The sequence below is a fragment of the Bufo gargarizans genome, chromosome 1, assembly GCF_014858855.1.
Source record: "Bufo gargarizans isolate SCDJY-AF-19 chromosome 1, ASM1485885v1, whole genome shotgun sequence".
In the NCBI taxonomy this organism is placed as follows: Eukaryota; Metazoa; Chordata; class Amphibia; order Anura; family Bufonidae; genus Bufo; species Bufo gargarizans.
In genome coordinates, this window is record NC_058080.1 from 269,490,602 (window position 1) to 269,515,609 (window position 25,008).

At 44.2% G+C, this 25,008-nt stretch overlaps 1 protein-coding gene across 1 annotated transcript in view; it reads left to right on the forward strand.

The window, feature by feature from the left end:
- Positions 1 to 25,008, forward strand: part of GC (GC vitamin D binding protein) — a 319,714-nt gene that overhangs the window by 199,626 nt on the left and 95,080 nt on the right. Inside the window, exons 9-10 of the mRNA XM_044303019.1 lie at positions 12,891 to 13,023; positions 23,682 to 23,779. Of these exons, the coding sequence (XP_044158954.1) occupies positions 12,891 to 13,023; positions 23,682 to 23,779 (231 nt within the window). The remainder of the gene's footprint in view (positions 1 to 12,890; positions 13,024 to 23,681; positions 23,780 to 25,008) is intronic.

Sequence of the window (25,008 nt, forward strand, 5' to 3'; positions counted from 1 at the left end):
CCAGCCCAGAACCAATTTCCAGCCTCAGTCATAATAAACCAGATATGTGAGATAAAACTATCCTGACAAACATTCTTACTAGGCAAGGAGAGACACAGAACAGAGGAATATGAAAGAGCATAGCTATAGACAGAATATTCGCGCTGCACGGTAAAGGCGTATATCCCATTCAGGGTATTAAGAACAAAAGAATGATATTAACTGACATTAACCACCTCCCGACCGCTGTACGCACCGATGCGTCCGGGAGGTGGTTGATTTGTTCCTCCTGGACGCATCGGCGCGTCTTCTCGCGAGACGCGAGATTACGTCACAGCCGGCCCGCGCATGCGCATCGCGGGCCGGCATTTCGAAGCAAAGTATTTCGTCAGCAGCCTGCCGGCCACGATCATTGGCTGGCAGGCTGCTGATTTTTAAAAAATCCAATCAGCAGCCATTTAACCCCACATATTAGTAAATATGATGGGGTTATATGGCTGCTGTGCTCCTCTGCTCCTTCTTTTGGTCGGTTGGTTCCAGCAGAGGAGCAGAGGAGCACACATCACTGTGAGTACCCACTACACCACACTTAGCCCCCAGATCACCCCAATTAACCCTTTGATCACCCCTTTGATCGCCCCTGTCAATCACTAGTGAAAGGAAAAAAGTGATCAGTGCAAACTGTCACTTTTTTTTTTCACTGGTATTGACCGTTAGGTTTCAGTATAGTTTAGGCCCCTTGGTTAGGTAGTTTAGGGATCGGTTAGCGCCCAGCCCACCGCACCGCAGTCGGTTATTCGCTGATTAGCGTATCGCTAATCAGCATTTGTACTTTTATAGTATCTGGAAGTGATCAAAACTGATCACGGTCAGATCTATAATAGTACTAGTGTCACTTTAGTTCTCCCTCCACCCAAAACGCAGTGTTTGCCCGATCAGGCCTGATCGGTCGCCCACACGTGCGTACACCCACGCCCGCCCCACCGCAGTGACAAAAAAAAATTATTTTTTTTGATCGCTGCACATTCACTTTACACGCACTGCGGCGATAAAAAAATCAGTTTTGATATTTTTTATCAACCGCGGCAGCCTCCGGTACTTCGCTAGCCTCCCATTTGTAAGACAGGCTTGCTTTTTTTTTCTTGGGTAGTCTCAGGGAATACCCCGAAATTTAGTTGCCCACATGTCTAACAGGGGGTATTCTTCTGAAGAGGCCTACAGGCTTCTGACCCAGTCGGATGAGGAATGGGAACCCTCATCTGATGAATCCAGCGGGTCAGAATACGAACCTGTAGAAAGCAGTGGCTCTCTGACCCAAAGTTCGGACGAGGAGGCTGAGGTCCCTGATAGCACCAGGCGTACCCGGCCCCGTGTCGCTAGACCGCAGGTTGCGCAGGATCCGCTTCAAGAGCAGCAGAGTGGGGCTGGTGCTGTCGGATTACGTGGTGAGGCATACACCAGCAGCCCAGCCCTTCCTGGACCTAGTACCAGCACTGCCGTACAACCTGGTGAAGTAGCGAGCACCAGAAGGGCAGTTGAAGCTGGTACGGTGGCACGTGCAGTAGTGACCCCGTCGCAGCCACCGCAAAGACGTGCCCGTAGAGCCCCTAGAATCCCAGAGGTGCTGGCAAACCCTGATTGGCAGTCCCCAACTTCAGCCGCACCCGTAGTTTTCCATTTCACCGCCCAGTCTGGAGTTCGGGTTGAGACAGCTCAGATCGATTCGCCCTGGGATTTTTTGAGCTGTTCTTGACTGCGGAGCTTTTAGACTTAGTCGTGGCAGAGACAAACAGGTATGCCACACAATTTATCACCGCTAACCCGGGAAGCTTTTATGCCCAGCCTTTCCGGTGGAAACCAGTCCAAGTTTCCGAATTTAAAACTTTTCTGGGCCTCCTCCTCAACATGGGCCTGACAAAAAAGCATGAATTGCGGTCATATTGGTCCACGAACCCGATTCATCACATGCCCATGTTCTCTGCTGCTATGTCCAGGACACGATTTGAGGTCATCCTGCGTTTCCTGCACTTTAGTGACAACACCGCCTCCCGTCCCAGGGGCCACCCTGCTTTTGACCGGCTCCACAAAATTCGGCCCCTCATAGACCATTTCAACCTGAAATTTGCAGATTTGTATACCCCTGAGCAAAACATCTGCATAGACGAGTCCCTGATACATTTTACCGGGCGCCTTGGCTTCAAACAATACATCCCAAGCAAGCGCGCCCGGTATGGGGTCAAATTGTATAAGCTCTGTGAAAGGGCCACAGGCTATACCCACAAATTTCGGGTCTATGAGGGAAAAGATCAGACCCTGGAGCCGGTCGGTTGCCCTGACTACCTGGGGAGCAGTGGGAAGACAGTTTGGGACTTGGTGTCACCCTTATTCGGCAAGGGGTACCATCTTTATGTGGACAATTTCTACACAAGTGTGGCCCTCTTTAGGCATTTGTTTCTAGAACGGATTGGCACCTGTGGTACCGCACGAACTAGTCGCGCGGGCTACCCCCAACGGCTTGTTAGCACCCGTCTTGCAAGGGGGCAGAGGGCCGCACTGTGTAACGAAGAACTGCTCGCGGTGAAATGGAGAGACAAGCGTGACGTTTACATGCTCTCCTCCATTCACGCAGACACGACAATACAAATTGAGCGAGCAACCCGTGTCATTGAAAAGCCCCTCTCAGTCCACGACTATAACCTCCACATGGGAGGGGTCGACTTCAATGACCAGATGTTGGCTCCGTATTTAGTTTCCCGATGCACCAGACGCTGGTATAAGAAGGTGTCTGTATATTTAATTCAATTGGCTCTGTACAATAGTTTTGTTCTCCAGTAAGGCTGGGAGAACTGGATCCTTCCTCAAATTTCAGGAAGAGATCATCGCGAACCTCCTGTATCCAGGAGGTTCCGTGGCCCCATCCACCAGTGTAGTTAGCCGTCTACACGAGCGACACTTCCCCAGTGTCGTTGCTGGCACCTCAAACCGACCGCCACCCCGAAAAAAAATGTTGTGTCTGTAGCAGGAGTGGAATAAGGCGTGACACCCGCTATTTCTGTCCTGACTGTCCCGACCACCCTGCCCTATGCTTAGGGGAGTGTTTCCGAAAGTACCACACACAGGTACACCTAGCATAGGGATCATCTCACCAGGATAGGCACACAGGGCTATTAGGGCCCATTCACTCACAGCTGCTGCAAACGTCTCCTTTCACATGGGACAAAGTGCATAACGCACTTCGCCACATCTTTGGGCGATTTGCGCTTTGCACATTGACCCATGGGGAAGGAGAGGTTTGTTCTATAAAGGTAAAAAAACAAAAAAAAAAAACAGGTAAGCAAACAGGTTAATGTTTAGTTCCAAAAGTTAAAGTTACATGTTCTGTTCCAAAGTTAATAAAATTATTGCGTTGTGGCCTGGTTTTTTCTTTTTTTTTTTTTTTTTCTTTTTTACCTTCCAGGTGGACCAACCGATCTACTAGCTGCAGCACCGATGTGCATTCTGACAGAAGCATTGCGCTGCTGTCAGATTACACGCAAGTCGGTGTATGCGGCGCTGCAAGACGGGATTTTCTCCTCTGCAGTGACAGATACGTTTGCCGAGGCATACGAGCTGAGGAGGAGGCGGCGTTCCTATGCTTTGGCAAGCACTTTGTATATATATATATATAAAAAAAAAATCCCGGCAATGATTTATTCATCCACATCGATTGATGTGAATGGAGAAATCTGGTTTGCCAGGGCATACGAGCTAAGTGGGTATGGATGTAGGGCGGAGCTCCTATGTCCTGGCAGACGCCTTTCCCCTCCATTTTTTTTTTTTGGCAGAGATTTTTTCATCCACATTGATCGATGCGAATGAAGAAATCTGTGCCGTTCATTTTTTTCTTTCAGCCCAGAGGCTGAACGGAAAAAAAAATCTCATTACCTGTATGCTCAATATAAGGAGGATAGCAGAAACTCCTAATGCTGGCCATACATGTAATGATTGCGGAGACCCTCAAATGCCAGGGCAGTACAAACACCCCACAACTGACCCCATTTTGGAAAGAAGACACCCCAAGGTATTTGCTGAGGGGCATATTGAGTCCATGAAAGATTGAAATTTTTGTCCTAAGTTAGCGGAAAGTGAGACTTTGTGAGAAAAAACAAAAAAAAATCAATTTCCGCTAACTTATGAGAAAAAAAAATAAAATTCTATGAACTTGCCAGGCCCCTCATTGGATACCTTGGGGTGTCTTCTTTCCAAAGTGGGGTCACATGTGGGGTATTTATACTGCCCTGGCTTTTTAGGGGCCCTAAAGCGTGAGAAGAAGTCTGGGATCCAAATGTCTAAAAATGCCCTCCTAAAAGGAATTTGGGCACCTTTGCGCATCTAGGCTGCAAAAAAGTGTGACACATCTGGTATCGCCGTACTCAGAAGAAGTTGGGGAATGTGTTTTGGGGTGTCATTTTACATATACCCATGCTGGGTGAGATAAATATCTTGGTCAAATGCCAACTTTGTATAAAAAAATGGGAAAAGTTGTCTTTTGCCAACATATTTCTCTCACCCAGCATGGGTATATGTAAAATGGCACCCCAAAACACATTCCCCAACTTCTCCTGAGTACGGCGATACCAGATGTGTGACACTTTTTTGATGCCAAGGTGGGCAAAGGGGCACATATTCCAAAGTGCACCTTTCGGATTTTGCAGGCCATTTTTTACACATTTTGATTGCAAAGTACTTCTCACACATATGGGCCCCTAAATTGCCAGGGCAGTATAACTACCCCACAAGTGACCCCATTTTGGAAAGAAGACACCCCAAGGTATTCTGTGAGGGGCATGGTGAGTTCCTAAAATTTTTAATTTTTTGTCGCAAGTTAGTGGAATATGAGACTTTGTAAGAAAAAAAAAAAAAAACATCATCATTTTCCGCTAACTTGTGACAAAAAAAAAAAAATTCTAGGAACTCGCAGTGCCCCTCACGGAATACCTTAGGGTGTCTTCTTTCCAAAATGGGGTCACTTGTGGCGTAGTTATACTGCCCTGGCAATTTAGGGGCCCATATGTGTGAGAAGTACTTTGCAATCAAAATGTGTAAAAAATGGCCTGCAAAATCCGAAAGGTGCACTTTGGAATATGTGCCCCTTTGCCCACCTTGGCATCAAAAAAGTGTCACACATCTGGTATCGCCGTACTCAGGAGAAGTTGGGGAATGTGTTTTGGGGTGTCATTTTACATATACCCATGCTGGGTGAGATAAATATCTTGGTCAAATGCCAACTTTGTATAAAAAAATGGGAAAAGTTGTCTTTTGCCAACATATTTCTCTCACCCAGCATGGGTATATGTAAAATGGCACCCCAAAACACATTCCCCAACTTCTCCTGAGTACGGCGATACCAGATGTGTGACACTTTTTTGATGCCAAGGTGGGCAAAGGGGCACATATTCCAAAGTGCACCTTTCGGATTTTGCAGGCCATTTTTTACACATTTTGATTGCAAAGTACTTCTCACACATATGGGCCCCTAAATTGCCAGGGCAGTATAACTACGCCACAAGTGACCCCATTTTGGAAAGAAGACACCCCAAGGTATTCCGTGAGGGGCATGGCGAGTTCCTAGAATTTTTTATTTTTTGTCGCAAGTTAGTGGAATATGAGACTTTGTAAGGAAAAAAGAGAAAAAAAAAATATCATCATTTTCCGCTAACTTGTGACAAAAAATAAAAAATTCTAGGAACTCGCAGTGCCCCTCACGGAATACCTTGGGGTGTCTTCTTTCCAAAATGGGGTCACTTGTGGCGTAGTTATACTGCCCTGGCAATTTAGGGGCCCATATGTGTGAGAAGTACTTTGCAATCAAAATCTGTAAAAAATGACCGGTGAAATCCGAAAGGTGCACTTTGGAATATGCGCCCCTTTGCCCACCTAGGCTGCAATAAAGTGTCACACATGTGGTATCGCCGTACTCAGGAGAAGTTGGGGAATGTGTTTTGGGGTGTCATTTTACATATACCCATGCTGGGTGAGAAAAATATCTTGGTCAAATGCCAACTTTGTATAAAAAAATGGGAAAAGTTGTCTTTTGCCAAGATATTTCTCTCACCCAGCATGGGTATATGTAAAATGACACCCCAAAACACATTCCCCAACTTCTCCTGAGTACGGCGATACCACATGTGTGACACTTTTTTGCTGCCAAGGTGGGCAAAGGGGCGCATATTCCAAAGTGCACCTTTCGGATTTCACCGGTCATTTCTTACACATTTTGATTGCAAAGTTCTTCTCACACATTTGGGCCCCTAAATTGCCAGGGCAGTATAACTACCCCACAAGTGACCCCATTTTGGAAAGAAGACACCCCAAGGTATTCTGTGAGGGGCATGGTGAGTTCCTAGAATTTTTTATTTTTTGTCGCAAGTTAGTGCAATATGAGACTTTGTAAGAAAAAAATAAATATATAAAAAATCATCATCATTTTCCGCTAACTTGTGACAAAAAATAAAAAGTTCTATGAACTCACTATGCCCATCAGCGAATACCTTAGGGTGTCTACTTTCCGAAATGGGGTCATTTGTGGGGGTTTTCTACTGTCTGGGCATTGTAGAACCTCCGGAAACATGACAGGTGCTCAGAAAATCAGAGCCTTTTCAAAAAGCGAAAATTCACATTTTTGTACCATAGTTTGTAAATGCTATAACTTTTACCCAAACCATTTTTTTTTTTGCCCAAACATTTTTTTTTATCAAAGACATGTAGAACTATAAATTTAGCGAAAAATTTATATATGGATGTCGTTTTTTTTGCAAAATTTCACAGCAAAAAAATCGTTACATTTTGATTAATAACAAAAAAAGTAAAAATGTTAGCAGCAATAAAATACCACCAAATGAAAGCTCTATTAGTGAGAAGAAAAGGAGGTAAAATTCATTTGGGTGGTAAGTTGCATGACCGAGCGATAAACGGTGAAAGGAGTGTAGTGCCGAAGTGTAAAAAGTGGCCTGGTCATGAAGGGGGTTTCACCTAGCGGGGCTGAAGTGGTTAAAGCTGCCCAGCATTGTGAATACCGGGAAGAGCCAGAGGACAGAGAAGCTATCCACACATAGCGATGTAGCTGCAGCTAATAAAAGGGAAGAAAAAAAAAGGCATTAGCAGCAAACCCTCAGTCCTGGATTCCTTGGGACCATGCCCTCTTGTTCTTTTCAGACCTTTGGGGTTTCAGTTTCATCCATCTGGATACTGAAGGGAGCGGTGGTATGTCCTCCATAGGTGGGAATCTAGCCAGGAGGGAATCTCGTTGTTGTAGAGCTTCCCATACCGGTGGTAGGTCTTCAGGCGCTCGGACGGTGAAACGGCGGTTCCCCGCTGTGATTAAAATCCCAAACGGAAAGAGCCATCTATATGGGAGCTTTGAGGATCGTAAAAGGTCTGTGAGCGGCTTCAACAATCGCCTTTTTTGCAAGGTAGATGCTGCCAAGTCTTGATAGATTTGAACGCTGACGCCTTGAAGCTTCACCTCTCCCTGTTTTCTTGCTGCTTGTAAAATTAATTTGGTGTCCCCTGTAACTCAGGATACCGCAAATTATGTCCCTTGGGTTGTCACGGGATGCCGGCTTTGGCTTTAGGGCTCTGTGTACCCTTTCCACAGTAACATGCACTGCTTGAGTCCATAACTTGAAATAAATCCTCCTTATCTTCAGCCTCTGGCAGCCCCCTGAGTCTGATATTCCTCCTCCTGTTTCGATTCTCCTGGTCTTCCATTTGGAGCAGGAGTGTGTTCATCGCCCTGGCATGTGAGAGCAGGGAATCTTTGACCGCCGCATTAAATGTGAGCATGGCGTCATGAGATTGTTCCAGCATCTTAACGCGGTCACCAATATGATGGACATCCGCTTTAATGGTCACTAGGTCCGCAGCAAGAGGAGCAAGCGCTCTCTGCAGGGCTTCTTCCAGAAACTCTATGGTAAGCTCTGATTTCTTTTCGCTGTGCGGTGTGTTGTAATCACTTGCGAGCTGGGCAGAAGCTGGGTCTCCTGCGGCCGCGCCGTGTAGTTTCGGCGCCATCTTGGAGGGCCGCGCCGGCGGCTGTGCAGCCGGTTTGCTTAAATTTTTGTCCATCTCAAGGCTCGGGCTCGGGTCCTCTTTGTGCCCCGTTGCGGTCTGTGTACAATCCTTCGGCTGGATCTTCATGCCGAGGTCAGGAAAGTGCTAAAAAAGCCGCCATCTAGCTCGGTCAGGCCACGCCCCCTGTTGTAAATCCTTTTGTGACGTGTATTAGCGGAAAAAGAAAATATATATTTGCCGCTCAACATTGCAGTTATTTGTTGTAAAGCCTTTTTGTGGCGTGTATTAGTGAAAAATGAAAAAATATATTTGCCGTGCAGCGGTGCAGTTATCTGTTGTAAAGCCTTTTGTGGCGTGTATTAGTGGAAAAAGAAAAATATATATTTGCCACTCAGCGGTGCAGTTATATGTTATAAAGCCTTTTGTGGCGTGTACCATATATTAGAGGAAAAAGAAAATATATATTTGCCGCTCAGAGTTGCAGTTATCTGTTCTAAAGCCTTTTGTGGAGTGTACTAGTGGAAAAAGAAAACATATATTTGCCACTCAGAGTTGCAGTTATCTGTTTTAAAGCCTTTTGTGGCATGTATTAGCGGAAAAAGAAAAAAATATATTTACCGCTCAGCGGTGCAGTCACCTGTTGTAAAGCCTTTTGTAGCGTGTATTAATAGGGAAAAAAAAGGCATTGTGTGGTGAAGTGAAAAAATTATAGACCGTTTTGGGGGTGTTTTAATTTCCTTTATATTGTTTTTATTTGATCTAACAGTATGTCAGACAGACATGTGCCAGGCCCTGCACAGGGGAGTAGTAGAAGCTTAAATGTTTCTGGCGCAGGCAGAGGTTGCAGCAGCATAAGGGGGCATGGCAGCAGGGTCACTTTGAGAGGCCTGAGCTCCCAGTGTCAGCTAGGGGTCGTGTCATGACCAGCAATCCAGCGGTTCTTGAGTGGTTGACTTGATCTTCGACTTAATTTCAGGTGACATCAGACACTCCCAGCCAAGAGTCAGTGGGTTTGTCAGACACAACCCTTAGTTGGTATGGCCCAGGAGCAAGCTCTGTGCCGTCACCTGTCCTCAACCTGCCTTTGTCCTATTCTGTTCCCTCAGCCAAAAAAGAATTATATGCTGTGGACTCAGCCCCACTATACAGCAAGGATGAGCTACTAGAGGACAGTAAGCAGCTACTGGCCAGCCAAGATGTGGAGGAGACATCCGCCGTTTCCTCTGGTAGGTGGACAAGTAGTGATGAGGAGAGTGGTGTGGGAGCTGGTGCTGTGAGTGGTGAGGCTCCTGACCTAGAGACGGTTGAGGAGGACATCAGTGACGTCCAGACAGTACTCGATGATGATGATGTAACTGATCGCACTTTAGAGCCGGGGGATGAAGATGATCATCATCGGGAGAATAGGATGGCAGCTTGCCCGTGAGGCAGCAGAAAAGCCAGCAAGTCGCTAGCGTGGCCGGGAGTGAGTCAGCAGGGTGGCAGTAGTGGGAAGTCGGGAGCCAAACGTGCCTGGGGTAGACCACCCACTTCACAGGAGCCTACAAGCCCAGGAAGTTTTGGTGCACTGGCTCACGGAGGCAACTGTGGTAGCAGTCAGTCAGTGTGTAGTGTTGGGGGTAAAGTCACCTACTCGGCAGTCTGGCAGTTTTTTGTTAAGCTGATGGCTTGCGCCGAGCTGAGGTGGAGAGTCCCAAGCCGTCATTTCTTTGCCAAAAAGACAGCCCCTGCACACACATGAATAGAATAGAAGGAAGGCCCGTTTTTGAGCCTGTTGGTCTCTGCCAAAGTGTACGGGAGCGCTGATGTGTGGAGCTGTAACTACGGTACAGTCAGGGACAATGACCTGTCCTTTATGCCCACTGGGTGAATCTGGTTCCCGCACAGCCACACCATCAACTTGGCTAGGTGATGATGCTTCCGCCTCTCCGTTCTCACGGCGTTGGTCCTGCTGTGTCTTCAGCCTCTACTGCAGGGACAATTCACAGTGCCCCTCCAGAATACCACATGTGCAGGGCACGGCAGTGTTACACTGTTCTGCACCTCATTTACCTGGGTGAATGGAGTCACACAGAGGAGGAACTGCTCTGTGTCCTTCATCAAGAAATCGAATCCTGGCTTTTTCCATTACAACTCAAAATCGTAACTATTGTGACCAACAATGGGAATAACATGAGGAGGCCACGTTATTTGTCAGTTGCCAGGACAAAGGGATGAACAATTTCATTCCACTGCTTCATGTCCTGGAACAGATGCTAGTAAATCTGGCTGGTCAGGGGACGATAGACGTGGCGCATCACAGTGATTTGTGAGCCAAAACCAGGTGCAACTCTAAACACAGAACAGGAGCAGATCTTTCCCTTCTACCTCATGTCTGTGGAGGCTCCACTTCTGGTTTTGGCTCACAAATCACTGATGGAAATTTACTGACCAAACACTGAAGTGTGAACGAGGCCTAAAGATCAGTTTGTTGTTGGCCTGAATATGTGTAGGAGCTCTGCTCCTTTTTGGATGTCTATCTTACCTGTGTGAGGGCATCCTAGTTGGACATCGTTTGTCTCCCTTGTCTCCTTTCCCTTCCTCACCTGTTATGTTGTTTGGTGTGGTTCATGTTGGGGTTTAGTTGTTTATGTCATGTCTGGTGTTCCATGTCAGGTCGGTTTGGTGTTGCATGGATGTTTGATATTTTCCCCTGTCTGTTTTAATTTAACCATAAACCTGTAGCTTCCATGCATCTGGTGTTCGCACGGAGGTCCGGGTAGATGTTTGGCGCCGTCTTTCCATCTCAGCTGCTGCAGGTAAATGTTGGTTGTTGCTAATGTTCTGTTGTTGCACTGTGTACATACCTGCCGTCCAGTTGCTGCATATGGTCTTTTCCCTTCTGTTACTAGGCCTGTGGGAGACTCCAATTTATCTGTGTTGTGGATGAATTGGCCGTGTCTTATTCCTGACTTCCATATTGCAGGGACCGATAGGGTCAATAGGGCCCAGGTTCGAGAGTATGAGCCCCCCTACCATTGAAGGCGGCTCATACAGTCAGGAGGTCAAGGATAGGATTAGGGCGGCTGTAGGAGGTGACCTGCTCCCTATCCCTGTTTTTGGGCTTAGTAACAGCTCCCATTATAGGGTGGGGGTTTCCCCCACTCCCAACCGAGACACTCAGCTACTATTCTGAGGCTGCCACCCACCTGATACCACACATCTGATGCCAAGTGCTTCTTCTTACACCCAACATCGTCAGCAGTGTTAGTGCCACCCACCTCCCCAGTCTGTCACCGGATCACTTTGTGGTCTTCTAAAGCTGCGGCCACCTCCACACTATGTCACCTTGCCACTCTGTAGCCTCCTCATGCTGCTGCCACCTCCACACTATGTATCCTGATGCTGCCGCCACCTACACACTGTCATTGTACAACTCTGTGGCCTCCTCCTGATGCTTCTGCTGCCGCTACCTCCACGCTCTGTCATTGTGCCACTCTGTGGCCTCCTGATGGTGCTGCTGTTGCCCTCTCCACACTCTGTTATTGTGCCACTCTGTGGCCCCCTCATTCTGCTTCCAACTCATCACTATGTCATAGGGATACTCTGTTGTCTCCTTATGCTGCTGCCACCTCCACACTATGTTGCCTTGCCACTCTGTGGTATCCTGATGCTGGTGCCACCTCCACATTGTCATTGTGCTATTCTGTGGCCTCCTCATGCTGCTTCCACCTCACCACTATATCATAAGGCCACTCTGTGGTCTCATCATGCTGCTGCCACCTCCATACTATGTCACCTTGCCACTCTGTGGTCTCCCGAAGCTGCCGCCACCTCCACACTGTCATTGTGTCACTCTGTGGCCTCTTGATGCTGCCTCCACCTCACCACTATGTCATAGGGCCACTCTGTGGACAGCTCATGCTGTTCCCACTATTCCCACTTCATGACTGGGCTACTATTCAGGCTTTTTGGTTTGACTGACATCATTATTTATTTGACCCTTCCCCTGATCTGTCAGAAGGAAGGAAAAATGAGACGCACAATGGATCCTCTCTGTGTAGCAGCTGTAAGGCCTGTATGGTCCCATCAGATTTGGCTTATGATTTGGTACAAAACACAGAAGACATGCAAACATTGCATTCACGTGTCATCTCTGTTTCGGAACCACTCCTGTTTTTTTGGGCATTAGCAATACTGATGGATTACTGACCAAATGCTGACCAAGTGAAGGCAGATGCTCCACAGACAGGATCCGTTTTTTGAGGGGTTTTGTTCTGACAGATCAGAGGAAAGGAAAAATAATCATTTACGTCAACACAAACTTAATACTGACACCCTCTCCACTCTGCCGGGGGGCTCTACTTGTTGAAGAGTTTAATAGAACAGGTTTTGTAGACATCTATGTGGAATCAGCTGATGACGGTGTAAAAGGAGTGTGCTTTTTCTTGGCACTGACATCAACCTGTAAGGCTAAGTTCATATTTGAGTTATTTAGTCAGTTTTGGCCCCGTGACTACCCAAATAAGTGAAGTGCGCAGTGGTTCTACGAGCGACACCTATTATCTGCATGTCATACTGACTCACAGTATTATTTCACTACCAAAGCAGACTCCCTATGCGTGTTATTGCAAGGCACAGTGTTCAACACCACTATAAAGGCTCTCTGCAGCCAGGAAATATAAGGTTTTTTTTAACAAAATTTGTTGCAAATATATTTGGATCTAACCAAATTTTTTCTGAAAATTTGGCGAACCGACAAATGGAATTTTTAAAATTTTTGTTCATCTCTAATTGTTTGGTCTAAGTTTCTTGTCAATCAAAGATGAAAAGAAAGATGTTTCATTTACACAGCAGTTTTTTTTCTGTCTTATCTCCAGGTACATGTACGAGTTAGCAAGGAGAAATACTAAGCTGCCAGAAGTGTTTATTGATAAGCTGTATGAGTCTATGGCAGATGTGATACAGAAATGCTGCAGCTCTGAAAATGCTAATTCCTGCCTGCAAAAGAAGGTATTTTTTTTTTACTTTTCTATCAACACAAACAAGCTGCTGTCTGGAAATCATTTTATAACCCAGATATTCAAGCTACAGTTAGAAATGAGGTTTAGCTTTATCTCCTACATTTAGTTAACCTAACCTCCAACTTTTGAAAAGCTTTGGTTACATATTTTAGGTCATCTTTTATTTAAATATAGGATATGGATATCAGCCAAAAGACAAAATAAAGTCTTCTTCTTCTTCGTCTTCTTCCTCTTCGGCGGGTGCGAACCCTGTGCCACATGTCCTACCTCCTCTGAGGGCATTGTCTAAGTGAACCCCTCGATCTTCACAGTATCCCTCATGGTGGGGATAGACTTTCTCAGGGTAACAGCAGGTCGCTACCCCCTGAGGAGGATTGACACATGAGGTAGCTGGTCCAGGCGGATCAGGAGTTACCTGAGCAAGGTTCCAGAGGTACAGGCGTTATCAGCAGGCTGTGTCGTAAGCAGGAGCAACAGTGCAGGACCGGAGGAAGAGGTAGAGGCGAAGTCAAACAGGCAATAGGTCAGGGCAGGTAAAACAGGTACAGGTCAGGGAATCCGGGTTGGCAACCGGAAAGTAAAGGCAAGCAGGAAGGGATCAAACAGGTAGCAGAGCCCAGGAATACAAGTACAAGTCAGTATGGAACACAGGAACACAAGCAGATATCAGGCACCTTAGCAGGACACAAGGACCTTGACACGGAGGCATCTGGAAAGGGGGCTGAGCCACTTATATATGTGCAGGAGGGCTAGGATTGGTCAGCAAGGTCACATGATCCAACCCATAAAGCACAGGAAGTGACGTGCGCCGGCCCTTAAGGAAATGATGCAGGAAACAAGCAGCAAGCATGCCAGGCCAGGGCTGAAAGGAGACACTGGCAGCAGATCACCGCTGAACAAGGCGCCCAGGACCGTGGTGGTAAGCAGGGGAACAGTGGAGCACAGCATCCACTGTTGCAAGCATAAAGCAAATTTGTACATTGACACTAAAGAAGATTTACAAAATGAAAAAACCGCACCAAATACATGATGAGCATTCCATGTGCCAAATTTGTTATGCGTTTTAGACACTTTCTAAACCTAATTAGACAGTTCTGATAAACAAAGAAATATAGAATGTGTCGGCAGATAAGAACCATTTGGCCCATCTAGTCTGCCCAATATACTGAATACTATGAATAGTCCCTGGCCCTATCTTATATGAAGGATGGCCTTATGCCTATCCCATGCATGCTTAAACTCCTTCACTGTATTTGCAGCTACCACTTCTGCAGGAAGGCTATTCCATGCATCCACTACTCTCTCAGTAAAGTAATACTTCCTGATATTACTTTTAAACCTTTGCCCCTCTAATTTAAAACTATGTCCTCTTGTAGCAGTTTTTCTTCTTTTAAATATTCTCTCCTCTTTTACCTTGTTGATTCCCTTTATGTATTTAAAAGTGTCTATCATATTCCCTCTGTCTCGTCTTTCTTCCAAGCTATACATGTTAAGGTCCTTTAATCTTTCCTGGTTTTATCCTGCAATTCATGTACTAGTTTAGTAGCTCTTCTCTGAACTTTCTCCAAAGTATCAATATCCTTCTGAAGATATGGTCTCCAGTACTGCGCACAATACTCCAAATGAGGTCTCACTAGTGCTCTGTAGAGCGGCATGAGCACCTCCCTCTTTCTACTGGTAATGCCTCTCCCTATACACCCAAGTATGCTGCTAGCATTTCCTGCTGCTCTATGACATTGTCTGCCTACCTTTAAGTCTTCTGAAATAATGACCCCCTAAATCCCTTTCCTCAGATACTGAGGTTAGGACTGTATCACTGATTTTATATTCTGCTCTTGGGTTTTTACGCCCCAGGTGCATTTTCTTTCACTTATCAACATAAAATTGCCAGATATTTGACCATTCCTCTAGTTTTCCTAAATCCTTTTCCATTTGGTGTATCCCTCCAGGAACATCAACCCTGTTACAAATGTTTGTGCCATCAGCAAAAAGACACACCTTACCATCAAGGCCTTCTGCAATTTTGCTGATAAAGATGTTAAACAATATGGGTGGTCCCAGAACAGATCCCTGAGGTACCCCACTGGTAACAAGACCATGGTCTGAATATACTCCATTGACTACAACCCTCTGTTGTCTGTCCCTCAGCCACTGCCTAATCCATTAAAAAATATGGGAGTCCAAGCACAAAGACTGTAATTTATTGATAAGCCTTCTATGTGGGACAGTATCAAAAGCCTTACTAAAGTCTAGATAAGCAATGTCTACTGCACCTCCGCCATCTATTATTTTAGTCACCCAATCAAAGAAATCAATAAGATTAGTTTGACATGATCTCCCTGAAGTAAACCCATGCTGTTTTTCATCTTTCAATCCATGGGATTTTAGATGTTCCACAATCCTCTCTTAAGTATGGTTTCCATTAATTTCCCCACTGTTGATGTCAGGCTTACTGGCCTATAGTTGCCCGATTCCTCCCTACTACCTTTCTTGTGAATGGGCACAACATTTGCTAATTTCAAATCTTTTGGGACGACTCCTGTTACCAGTGATTGGTTAAATAAATCTGTTAATGGTTTTGCTAGTTCACCGCTAAGCTCTTTTAATAGCTTTGGGTGCATCCCATCAGGCCCCTGTGACTTATTCGTATTAATTTTAGACAGCTGTTTTTAAAAGGGGACTTAACTAAAGGCTCCTTTACACTGCCCAATATTCAGGCTGATTATTGTTAACCAATGTTTTGCTTGTCCATAAGGTAACAGATCATTGGTTCAGCTGTGGCAGTATTTTGTCTGCAGCAGAACCAAATACCAACATGCAACACAATATACTGCCCCAGCAGAACCAAATACCACTGGCAGCACAAAATACTACACCACCACAACCAAATAACATAGTTGAAGAAGAGGCTCTGCTGGGGAAGTGTATAGTGCTGCACTGTGGTAATTGGTTCTGATAAAGCAGAATATTGTGCTGCTTTGTTGTATTTGATTTTTCTGGGGCAGTATATTCTGTTGAACTGCAAAATTTGGTTCTACCGTGCTGTATAATGTGCTGCACTGTGGTATTTTGTGCTCCTGTGTGTAGTATATTGTGCAGCACTGGGGTATTTAGTTCTACTGGGGCAGTATATTGTGCTTCACAGTGGTATTTAGTTCTGCTGGAGCAATATATTTTGGTGCATTGTGGTATTTGGTGTTGCTGGGGCAGTATTTTGTGCTGAACTGTGGTATTTGGTTCTACTGGCATAATACTGTATATTGTGCTTCACAATGGTATTTGATTCTGTTGGGGCAGTATTCTGTGCTGCACTGTGGTATTTGGTTCTACTGACGCAGTAAATTGTACTTCACAGTGGTATGGGTAGCATTTTGTGGCGCACTGTTGTAGTTGATTCTGCTGGCCCAGTATTTGGTGCTACACTGTGGTATTTGGTTCTACTGGCACAATACTTTATATTGTGCTTCACAGTGGTATTTGGTCCTGTTGGGGCAGTATTTTGTGCTGCACTGTGGTGTTAGGTTCTGCTGGGGCTGTATATTGTGTGGAACTGTGGGATTTGGGTCTACTGGGGCAGCATATTGTGCTGCACTGTAGTATTTTGTGCTGCTGGTGAGTATATTGTGCTGCGCTTTCGAATTTGATTCTCCTGGGGCCATATTCTATGTTGAATTGCGGTATTTTGTTCTGCTGGCGCTGTATCTTGTGCTGCACTGTGCTATTTGGTTCTACTGGTCCAGTATATTGTGCTGCACTAAGGTATTTGGTCCTTTGGGAAATTATTTTTTGCTTCACTGTGGTATTTGCTTCTGGCTGAATATTGTGCTAATCTTTAGTATTTTGTACTACTATGGCAGTATATTGTGCTTCACTGTGTTATTTGATCCTGCTGGGGCAGTATATTGTGCTTGGTTCTGCTGGAAAATTATTTAGTGCTGCACTGTGGCATTTGCTTCTGCTGGGGCTGCATATTGTGCTGAACTGTTGTATTTGCTTGTTTGGTGAGTATATTGTGCTGCACTGTGGTATATGGTTCTGGGAAATAATTGTCCTGAACTGTAGTATTTGGTTCTGCTAGGGCAGTATATTATGCTGCACTGTGGTATATGGTGCTGGGGAGTATATTGTGCTGTTCTTTCGTTTTTGGTTCAGCTGCAGGACAAAAATACTGACCCTATCTAGTGCTTTTGGTCTCTTTTACACATGCTAGTTCCACCTACTTGAGTTGACCATGCCTACTTATGTCGGCACCACCGTCTGTCAATTTGAGCCGCTAATCTGTCTACCACTCCCCTCATCCTGGCCTTGACAGGCAGTATTCAGACTTGGTACATAGGGCGACACCAGCTATAAATACAGCTCTGGTTACAGGAGTTGTAATATGAGCCAGATTTATTGAGGCATGAGATTGTTGCAAAGTGCATCAGGAAACGGGTAGCATAGCAGAAAGATAGGCGTCTAACATGTCTGTCAAGATGCACCAAATTTATCATATAGCATGTTGTACTGTGATAAATTGTAAACTTTAAAACTAAATATAACAATGTCAAACATCAGACGATATACACAATGACCCAGGATAGGTCATCAATATCAGATCAGTGATGGTTTGACTCCTGGCACCCCAGCTGATCAGCTGGTTGAAGAGAAGTTAAATGGGAAGGAGCAGGCGAAGTATAATCTTTTCCATTGAAGTGAATGGGACAGAGGAGCTGTAATTACACCTAATTACAATGTCGACAACAAGCAGGTAAGCAGTGAAGAGAAGGCTGCTCTCGTACTAGCACTGCGTTCTCTTCAAACATCTGATCGGCAGGGGTGTCCGCTGTAGGCCCCATGCCGATCTGATATATCCTCAGGATAGGTCATTAATATAAGAAACTGGCCAACCCCTTTAAGTATATAAATTACAGGTCTACAGATGAAATTCTTAGGGGGCATATATTTTATTTACCGACTGTAACTCAATTTTTCACTTCAAGTTTATTAATGCAATATTCCAAAATCTGTTCCAATTATTAACTGTACCAGGACAAGCAGTCCAATTTGTTGGCAGCATGTTATAGAGCAGGAGGCTGCGTAGACTGATTTATATTTTGTATGGAAAGATATATCATAGTTTGAATTTATTTCTAAGTAGATTTCTGCTATTTCTAGTCTTTAGTGTCCAGTGGGTGGTCCTAATTAGTGATAGCTACATCGGTATGCACACACAGGCTTATTAAACAGTACAATGCAATATCCCAAATAAGATTCTGGACTCTCTCCGACGCGCATCATTGTTTAAATGGCCAACAACAGCAATCAAATTTCTGGGGGTTAATATCCCGATAGATTTGAGTCTGCTATTTAAATTAAATTATGCCCCGCTACTTACAAAAGCCAAATCCTTCATTTCTTCATTAAAGGTGCCATACATGTCTTGGTTCGGTAGGAAAAACTTGTTGGCCACGTTTGTCCTGCCCCAATTTTTGTATGTGTTCCAAGCCCTTCCGTTACATATACCTACCTCCTTTCTAACACAAATTAGAAGAACATTTACTTAATTTTTCTGGAAATCAAGACGGCCTAGATTGGCTTACTCACTTCTTTCACAGAAGAAGCACAAAGGTGGCATATCGTTACCAGATATGTCTCTTTATAATAAAGCTATCCACTTAGCTAGATGGGCACTTTTAGCGAATGAAAAACTACAAACTCCCTTTCTAGACATAGAGAGGATTCTTTTAGGTACACATAGGCATGCCCTAATGTGGCTTCCAGAGGCCCCTCTTTCTCTCTGTCGAGAAATGTGCACGCTGACAAAGAGTATGCTGATCTGTTATCGTAACTCTAAGATTGCTTTAGTAAGAGGAAAGTTGATCTCCAAAATAGCTCCACTAGATGTCCTTCCTTATCTGGTAGATAAAATGGGAGGAGATGACAAGAGCTGGTGGCATTCATGGGGAGATGTGAGGATAGGTGAAGTTATAGAAAGCAATCGCTTTTTATCATTAGAGGAAGCATACCACAAATTGGACAGAGGGCCTCCAGCCCTAATACATAGCTGGGACTTCAAAAATATATGCAAGAAATATGTGAAAGGATCAGGTCACACGTTTTTGGAGCCCACCTGGCTCGAAAATTTCACGGCTCTACCCACTATTCTAAAAAAGTCACTCTCGGTTACATAAAATAACCTTTTATCTGATCTTAGCATTCCCAAGCCATATTATTTGCATCAATGGGAGAGAGACCTGGGCAGGATCCTTTCGGATACTGAATCCAATTATATTTTATCCCATGCAAAGGGTTTTTCCTCTTGCGTTCGTTATCAAGATAACTCATATAAAACCATTACCAGGTGGTACAGAACCCCTGAATATTTGCACTCTATAGGCCTTTCACCCACAGATCAATGTTGGAGATGCCAGTCCGGGGTAGGATCTATGATCCATATTTGGTGGTCGTGTCCCAGAGTCAAACAATTTTGGAAAGACGTCGAACAGATCATAAATTCTATATGTGCAACAGATATAACGTTAACCCCTGAGCTGGTGCTTCTGTGGATCCCTATCCCCAACTTTAAGCCATCAAAAACGGATCTAATTACGCATATGATCGCCACAGCTAAATTACTTATCCCAACAAAGTGGAGAGATTCCTCCCCGCCAGATTTGAAGATGTGGTTCAACAAAATGCACCAACTCCATAGAATGGAGGAGATGGTAGGATGTATTCATGGTAATGGGTCCAGATATTTAAAGACTTGGCTTCCCTGGAAACAGTCTCAGGAAGCTAGGGATATGGAAGCTCTTGACGAGCTGGGGGTGGTATCCACGTAGGAGTAACTGTCCCACGAATAAGCTTAGGTTCTCATTGTGTGAATTTTGTCGAGCTCTTTCATGAGCCAACCTAACTCATTATATAGTGGCAATATAGTCAGTGTTTAGCAACCTTATACATTATCTGTGACTTAACAGATAATAGAGTATTGACCAATTGTAACCAGAGAGCCTACCTGTTTGTTTACCCTTATATTATTTTGTCCCCTTTTTTCAATGTTATGTTTTTTCCTTATTCCCCTTCCTCTTCTTCCCGTAATTGTTAAACATGTGCATTGAAAATGTACTTGAACATGGATATATAATGTAGTGCATACTGTATTACAATGTGGAAATGTAATTTTATGTTCTTAAAAACTTTGAAATAATAAAAAGAGATTTGCAAAAAAAAAACAGTACAATGCAGTTCTGCATGTTTTTTAGGAAATCGGTCCTTTCTTCTGTCTTGTGGGAGAAACATAGTTTAGTTACTACTTATCGATCAGTCGCACTGTTGAGGCCACCATCTCTACTGCACTCACACAGGCTGTGGGCTAATAGTAAATGCAGCTGAACTGGAAGAGAAGGGCACACATCCAGGCTGGGACCTGAGTGGAAGTGACTAGATCTGTGTGAGTGGTGCTTAGGAAGCCGCATTACCGGTACAACAAGGGCATGGCTAACTGAAAAAAGGACTGATTTCCTAAAAACTCCTTTAAGGGAATTATCACTTTGAGAAACTGTCTCAAGGGCATTTACTTACATTTGTATAGTTCATATATGTCTGGACATATCAAAAGGAAGTAGTTTAGCCTGTGCACATAGGAATAGAACTGGAGTCTATGGGGACGTTTATCAAGACTGACATTCTACATGCTGGCTTAATCTGTTCCCTGTTAGCATCAGATGCAGCACAACTATTAATGGGAGTCAGTCACCAGTTTTTTGGTGTCCTCACTAAGGGCAGCATAATCTAGTGACAGATCCCCTTAGCAAAATGCTGGGTCACTTTGTTTAATTGACCTAGCCATTTTGTCAAAATCTTGTGCCAAAGAGCTCCAGCACATGCTGAACAAGTCCTGATATTCATGATCTCCCGGCTTTCCCTGCCCACCTGCTGCTGATTTATATAGAAAATAAACTGTCTATCAGAGGCAGGTGGGCTGGGAGAGCCATGAGCTCATGAATATGGGGACTCATTGGCATGTGCTGGAGTTGTTAAAACCTAACAGCATAAAACTGGTGACAGATTCCTATTTAGATGCAAATGCCTCTTAGTAATTGTGGTGCAGGTCCATGCACCAAAGCAGAGATCTAAACCAGCAAGGGTGCCGGTGTAGATCTTCACTGTAATATATGCCAGTTTCGTCATGTAGATTATACAAACCGGATTCCAAAAAAGTTGGGACACTATACAAATCGTGAATAAAAGCTGAATGCAATGATGTGGAGGTGCCAACTTCTAATATTTTATTCAGAATAGAACATAAATCACGGAACAAAAGTTTAAACTGAGAAAATGTACAATTTTAAGGGAAAAATATGTTGAATCAGAATTTCATGGTGTCAACAAATCCCCAAAAAGTTGGGACAAGGCCATTTTCACCACTGTGTGGCATCTCCCCTTCTTCTTACAACACTCAACAGACGTCTGGGGAATGAGGAGACCAGTTTCTCAAGTTTAGAAATAGGAATGCTCTCCCATTCTTGTTTAATACAGGCCTCTAACTGTTCAATCATCTTGGGCCTTCTTTGTGGCACCTTCCTCTTTATGATGCCCCAAATGTTTTCTATAGGTGAAAGATCTGGACTGCAGACTGGCCATTTCAGTACCCCGATCCTTTTTCTACGCAGCCATGATGTTGTGATTAATGCAGAATGTGGTCTGGCATTATCTTGTTGAAAAATGCAGGGTCTTCCCTGAAAGAGATGACGTCTGGATTGGAGCATATGTTGTTCTAGAACCTGATTATATTTTTCTGAATTGATGGTGCATTTCCATACATGCAAGCTGTCCATGCCACACACACTCATGCAACCCCATACCATCAGAGATGCAGGCTTCTGAACTAAGCGTTGATAACAACTTGGGTTGTCCTTGTCCTCTTTGGTCCGGATGACATGGCATCCAAGATTTCCAAAAAGAACTTTGAATCGTGACTCGTCTGACCACAGAACAGTCTTCCATTTTGCCACACTCCATTTTAAATGATCCCTGGCCCAGTGAAAACGCCTGAGCTTGTGGATCTTGCTTAGAAATGGCTTATTCTTTGCACTGTAGAGTTTCAGCTGGCAACGGTGGATGGCACGGTGGATTGTGTTCACTGACAATGGTTACTGGAAGAATTCCTGAGCCCATTCTGTGATTTCCTTTACAGTAGCATTCCTGTTTGTGGTGCAGTGTCGTTTAAGGGCCCGGAGATTACGGGCATCCAGTATGGTTTTACGGCCTTGACCCTTACGCACAGGGATTGTTCCAGATTCTCTGAATCTTCGGATGATGTTATGCACAGTTGATGATGATAGATGCAAAGTCTTTGCAATTTTTCGCTGGGTAACACTTTTCTGATATTGCCCCACTATCTTTCTGCGCAACATTGTGGGAATTGGTGATCTTCTACCCATCTTGGCTTCTAAAAGACACTGCCACTCTGAGAAGCTCTTTTTATACCCAATCATGTTGCCAATTGACCTAATTAGTGTTAATTGGTCTTCCAGCTCTTCGTTATGCTCAAATTTACTTTTTCCAGCCTATTATTGCTACTTGCCCCAACTTTTTGGGGATTTGTTGACACAGTGAAAATTTGAATCAACGTATTTTTCCTTTAAAATGATACATTTACTCGGATTAAACGTTTGATCTGTCATCTACGTTCTATTACAAATAAAATATTGACATTTGCCATCTCCACATCATTGCATTCAGTTTTTATTCACAATTTGTTTAGTGTCCTAACTTTTTTGGAATCCGGTTTGTAATAAATTGGATGGTCCACATACTTCAGCCCCCTACCACTTGCAAATTGAAAAGTGGCAAGTGATGCGTAACACACACCCCCCGCCCAAGTTGCCACAGTTTGCAACTTTTTGGTGCCAAGAATACACAATTAGGCAATTAGCAAGCTCAACAAAAAACTTTATGTATTTTCCAACAATAGGAGGTTCAGAGGTCAGTAGAAAATTCAGCATTTCTGGTGTCCCAAGCAAATTTATGTCAGGGGACCCCTGCTGCACTGCTAAGATCTGCCTCCATTAGCTTGCTAAGCCTCACTCTTAGCTTAGCAGCCTGTACATTTATGCTACTGCTGTTCAACTGAAAGGGTCCCCAAGACCCACAGGTGCTTTATTTTGTCTGACTTTTTTACTTGTCTGTTCCTGAATTGTTTTCTTTCCCTTTTGCAGTTTTGCCAGCTATTTGTGGCCCAATCTCTGGGGCCCCAAGCATTTTTGTAGTGGACAAGTCTGCCACTGGCAGAAGTTGGGGTTGCTCTTAGGCTGTAGTATCTGATTGGTCCAAAAGACTGTACAGTACAAAAAGAAGCCAATGTAGTAAATGTCACATGTTAGAATGGAGCCCTGTTAAAGGTTTTGCTTCAGGGTCCTTTAACTTCATGTTGCATCCTTGTTACCAATCAAGCACAAACAGAAATGTAAGAAAGAAGAGCACCTTGTTTTTGTGTCACTTCCATGTTCTTATTTAGGAAGTCATGATATCCTTACCAAATTTTCTTTTCAAACCTGTCATCAAATTGCTAAAAATGTTCTGTATTTTAGATTTTGTCAAATATCTGTGTGTGCCACTCTCGGAATTCTTGGCAAATGACACCTCTGTGCTCTATTTCAGAAAACGCAACTGAGTGAAGAAATTAAAACATATATCAGTGAAGGCAATGAGCTGTGTGGAGACTACAATAAATACCAGTTTTCTGAATTCAAGGCGAGGTAAGAACCGAGTAATCTCACAAATAACCTATGTAACAATAACAGGCTGATTAGCTGTAAGTTAAAACAAGAGCCTGTAAAATTTATTTTGTATTAGCTATTCACTGTGCAAAATTAGTATATCAAGGCTGTGCCTATAAAACGTTGGAGTACCCACTGATAATTGGCCTTGAGTATGGGCGTAGCTATAGGGGGTGCAGAGGTAGCAGTCACTACCAGGCCCATGAGCCTAAGGGGGCCCAAATATCCTTGTGCCACATAAGAAGACAGCGGTATTATAGAAAGTGTGTGCAGGTCAAATTACACCTCTGGCTGGAGGGAAGGGGTTAGGTCAAGAATTTGTCATGGGGGAGCCTTTAAATTTTTTGTCTCAGGCAGCAAGAAGGCTATGTGCTTCCCTGCCCCTGACCACAAATAACTGAGGGAAGGGGGGCCCAACCTGAACTCTTGCACCAGGGCCCATGAGCCTTTAGCTACACCCCTGGCTGTTTCACTGAATTTCATAAAGGTATTAAGATTCGTTCCGAATTACTTTGTCATAGATCACATGTATGTAGTGAGCGCAATGACCGGGAATGGCGATCGGTCTGCCCCACAGCATTGATCCCCTCAGATGCCACGTTCATTGCTGATCGCAGCATCTGACATTAAAATTGAGGCCTTTCAGGGGTTAATCAGAGTTAAAAAAAAAACATACTCACCTTAACCATTTGCTTGCAGAAAGGCAGTCACAGCCATCTTGATTGAAGAAAGTGCATAAAATATAACGCGGCCACGTGACGATGTCATCACTCTACCCCCGCATGGTGAGGTCATCACTGATGACGTCCACAAGTGTGTTGAAGTGGTGACATCACACATCACTGCACACGAGATTTTATGCACTTTCTTCAATCCAGATGGCCACAACGGCCTCTCCACGAGCAAAATGATGAATGAAACAATTCCTACTAATTCCAAATTAGAAAATCAAAAGGCTGCACCTTCCTTTCTGAATGCTGCCATGTCCTCAAATTGCAGCTTACAACCACACATAGTGTGTTGCCTTGTTCAGGAAAAAATGCATAACAAATTGTAGAGTAGATTTTCTCCTGTTAACCCTTTTTGAGGCTAAAGCAACATTTTAATAAATTATTTTTTTAATATTTCAGTTTCACAGCCAAGTGTTTCTAAATTCTATGAAACGCTTGTTTGGTCAAAGCTTTCAGTGTACCCCTCGATAAATTACT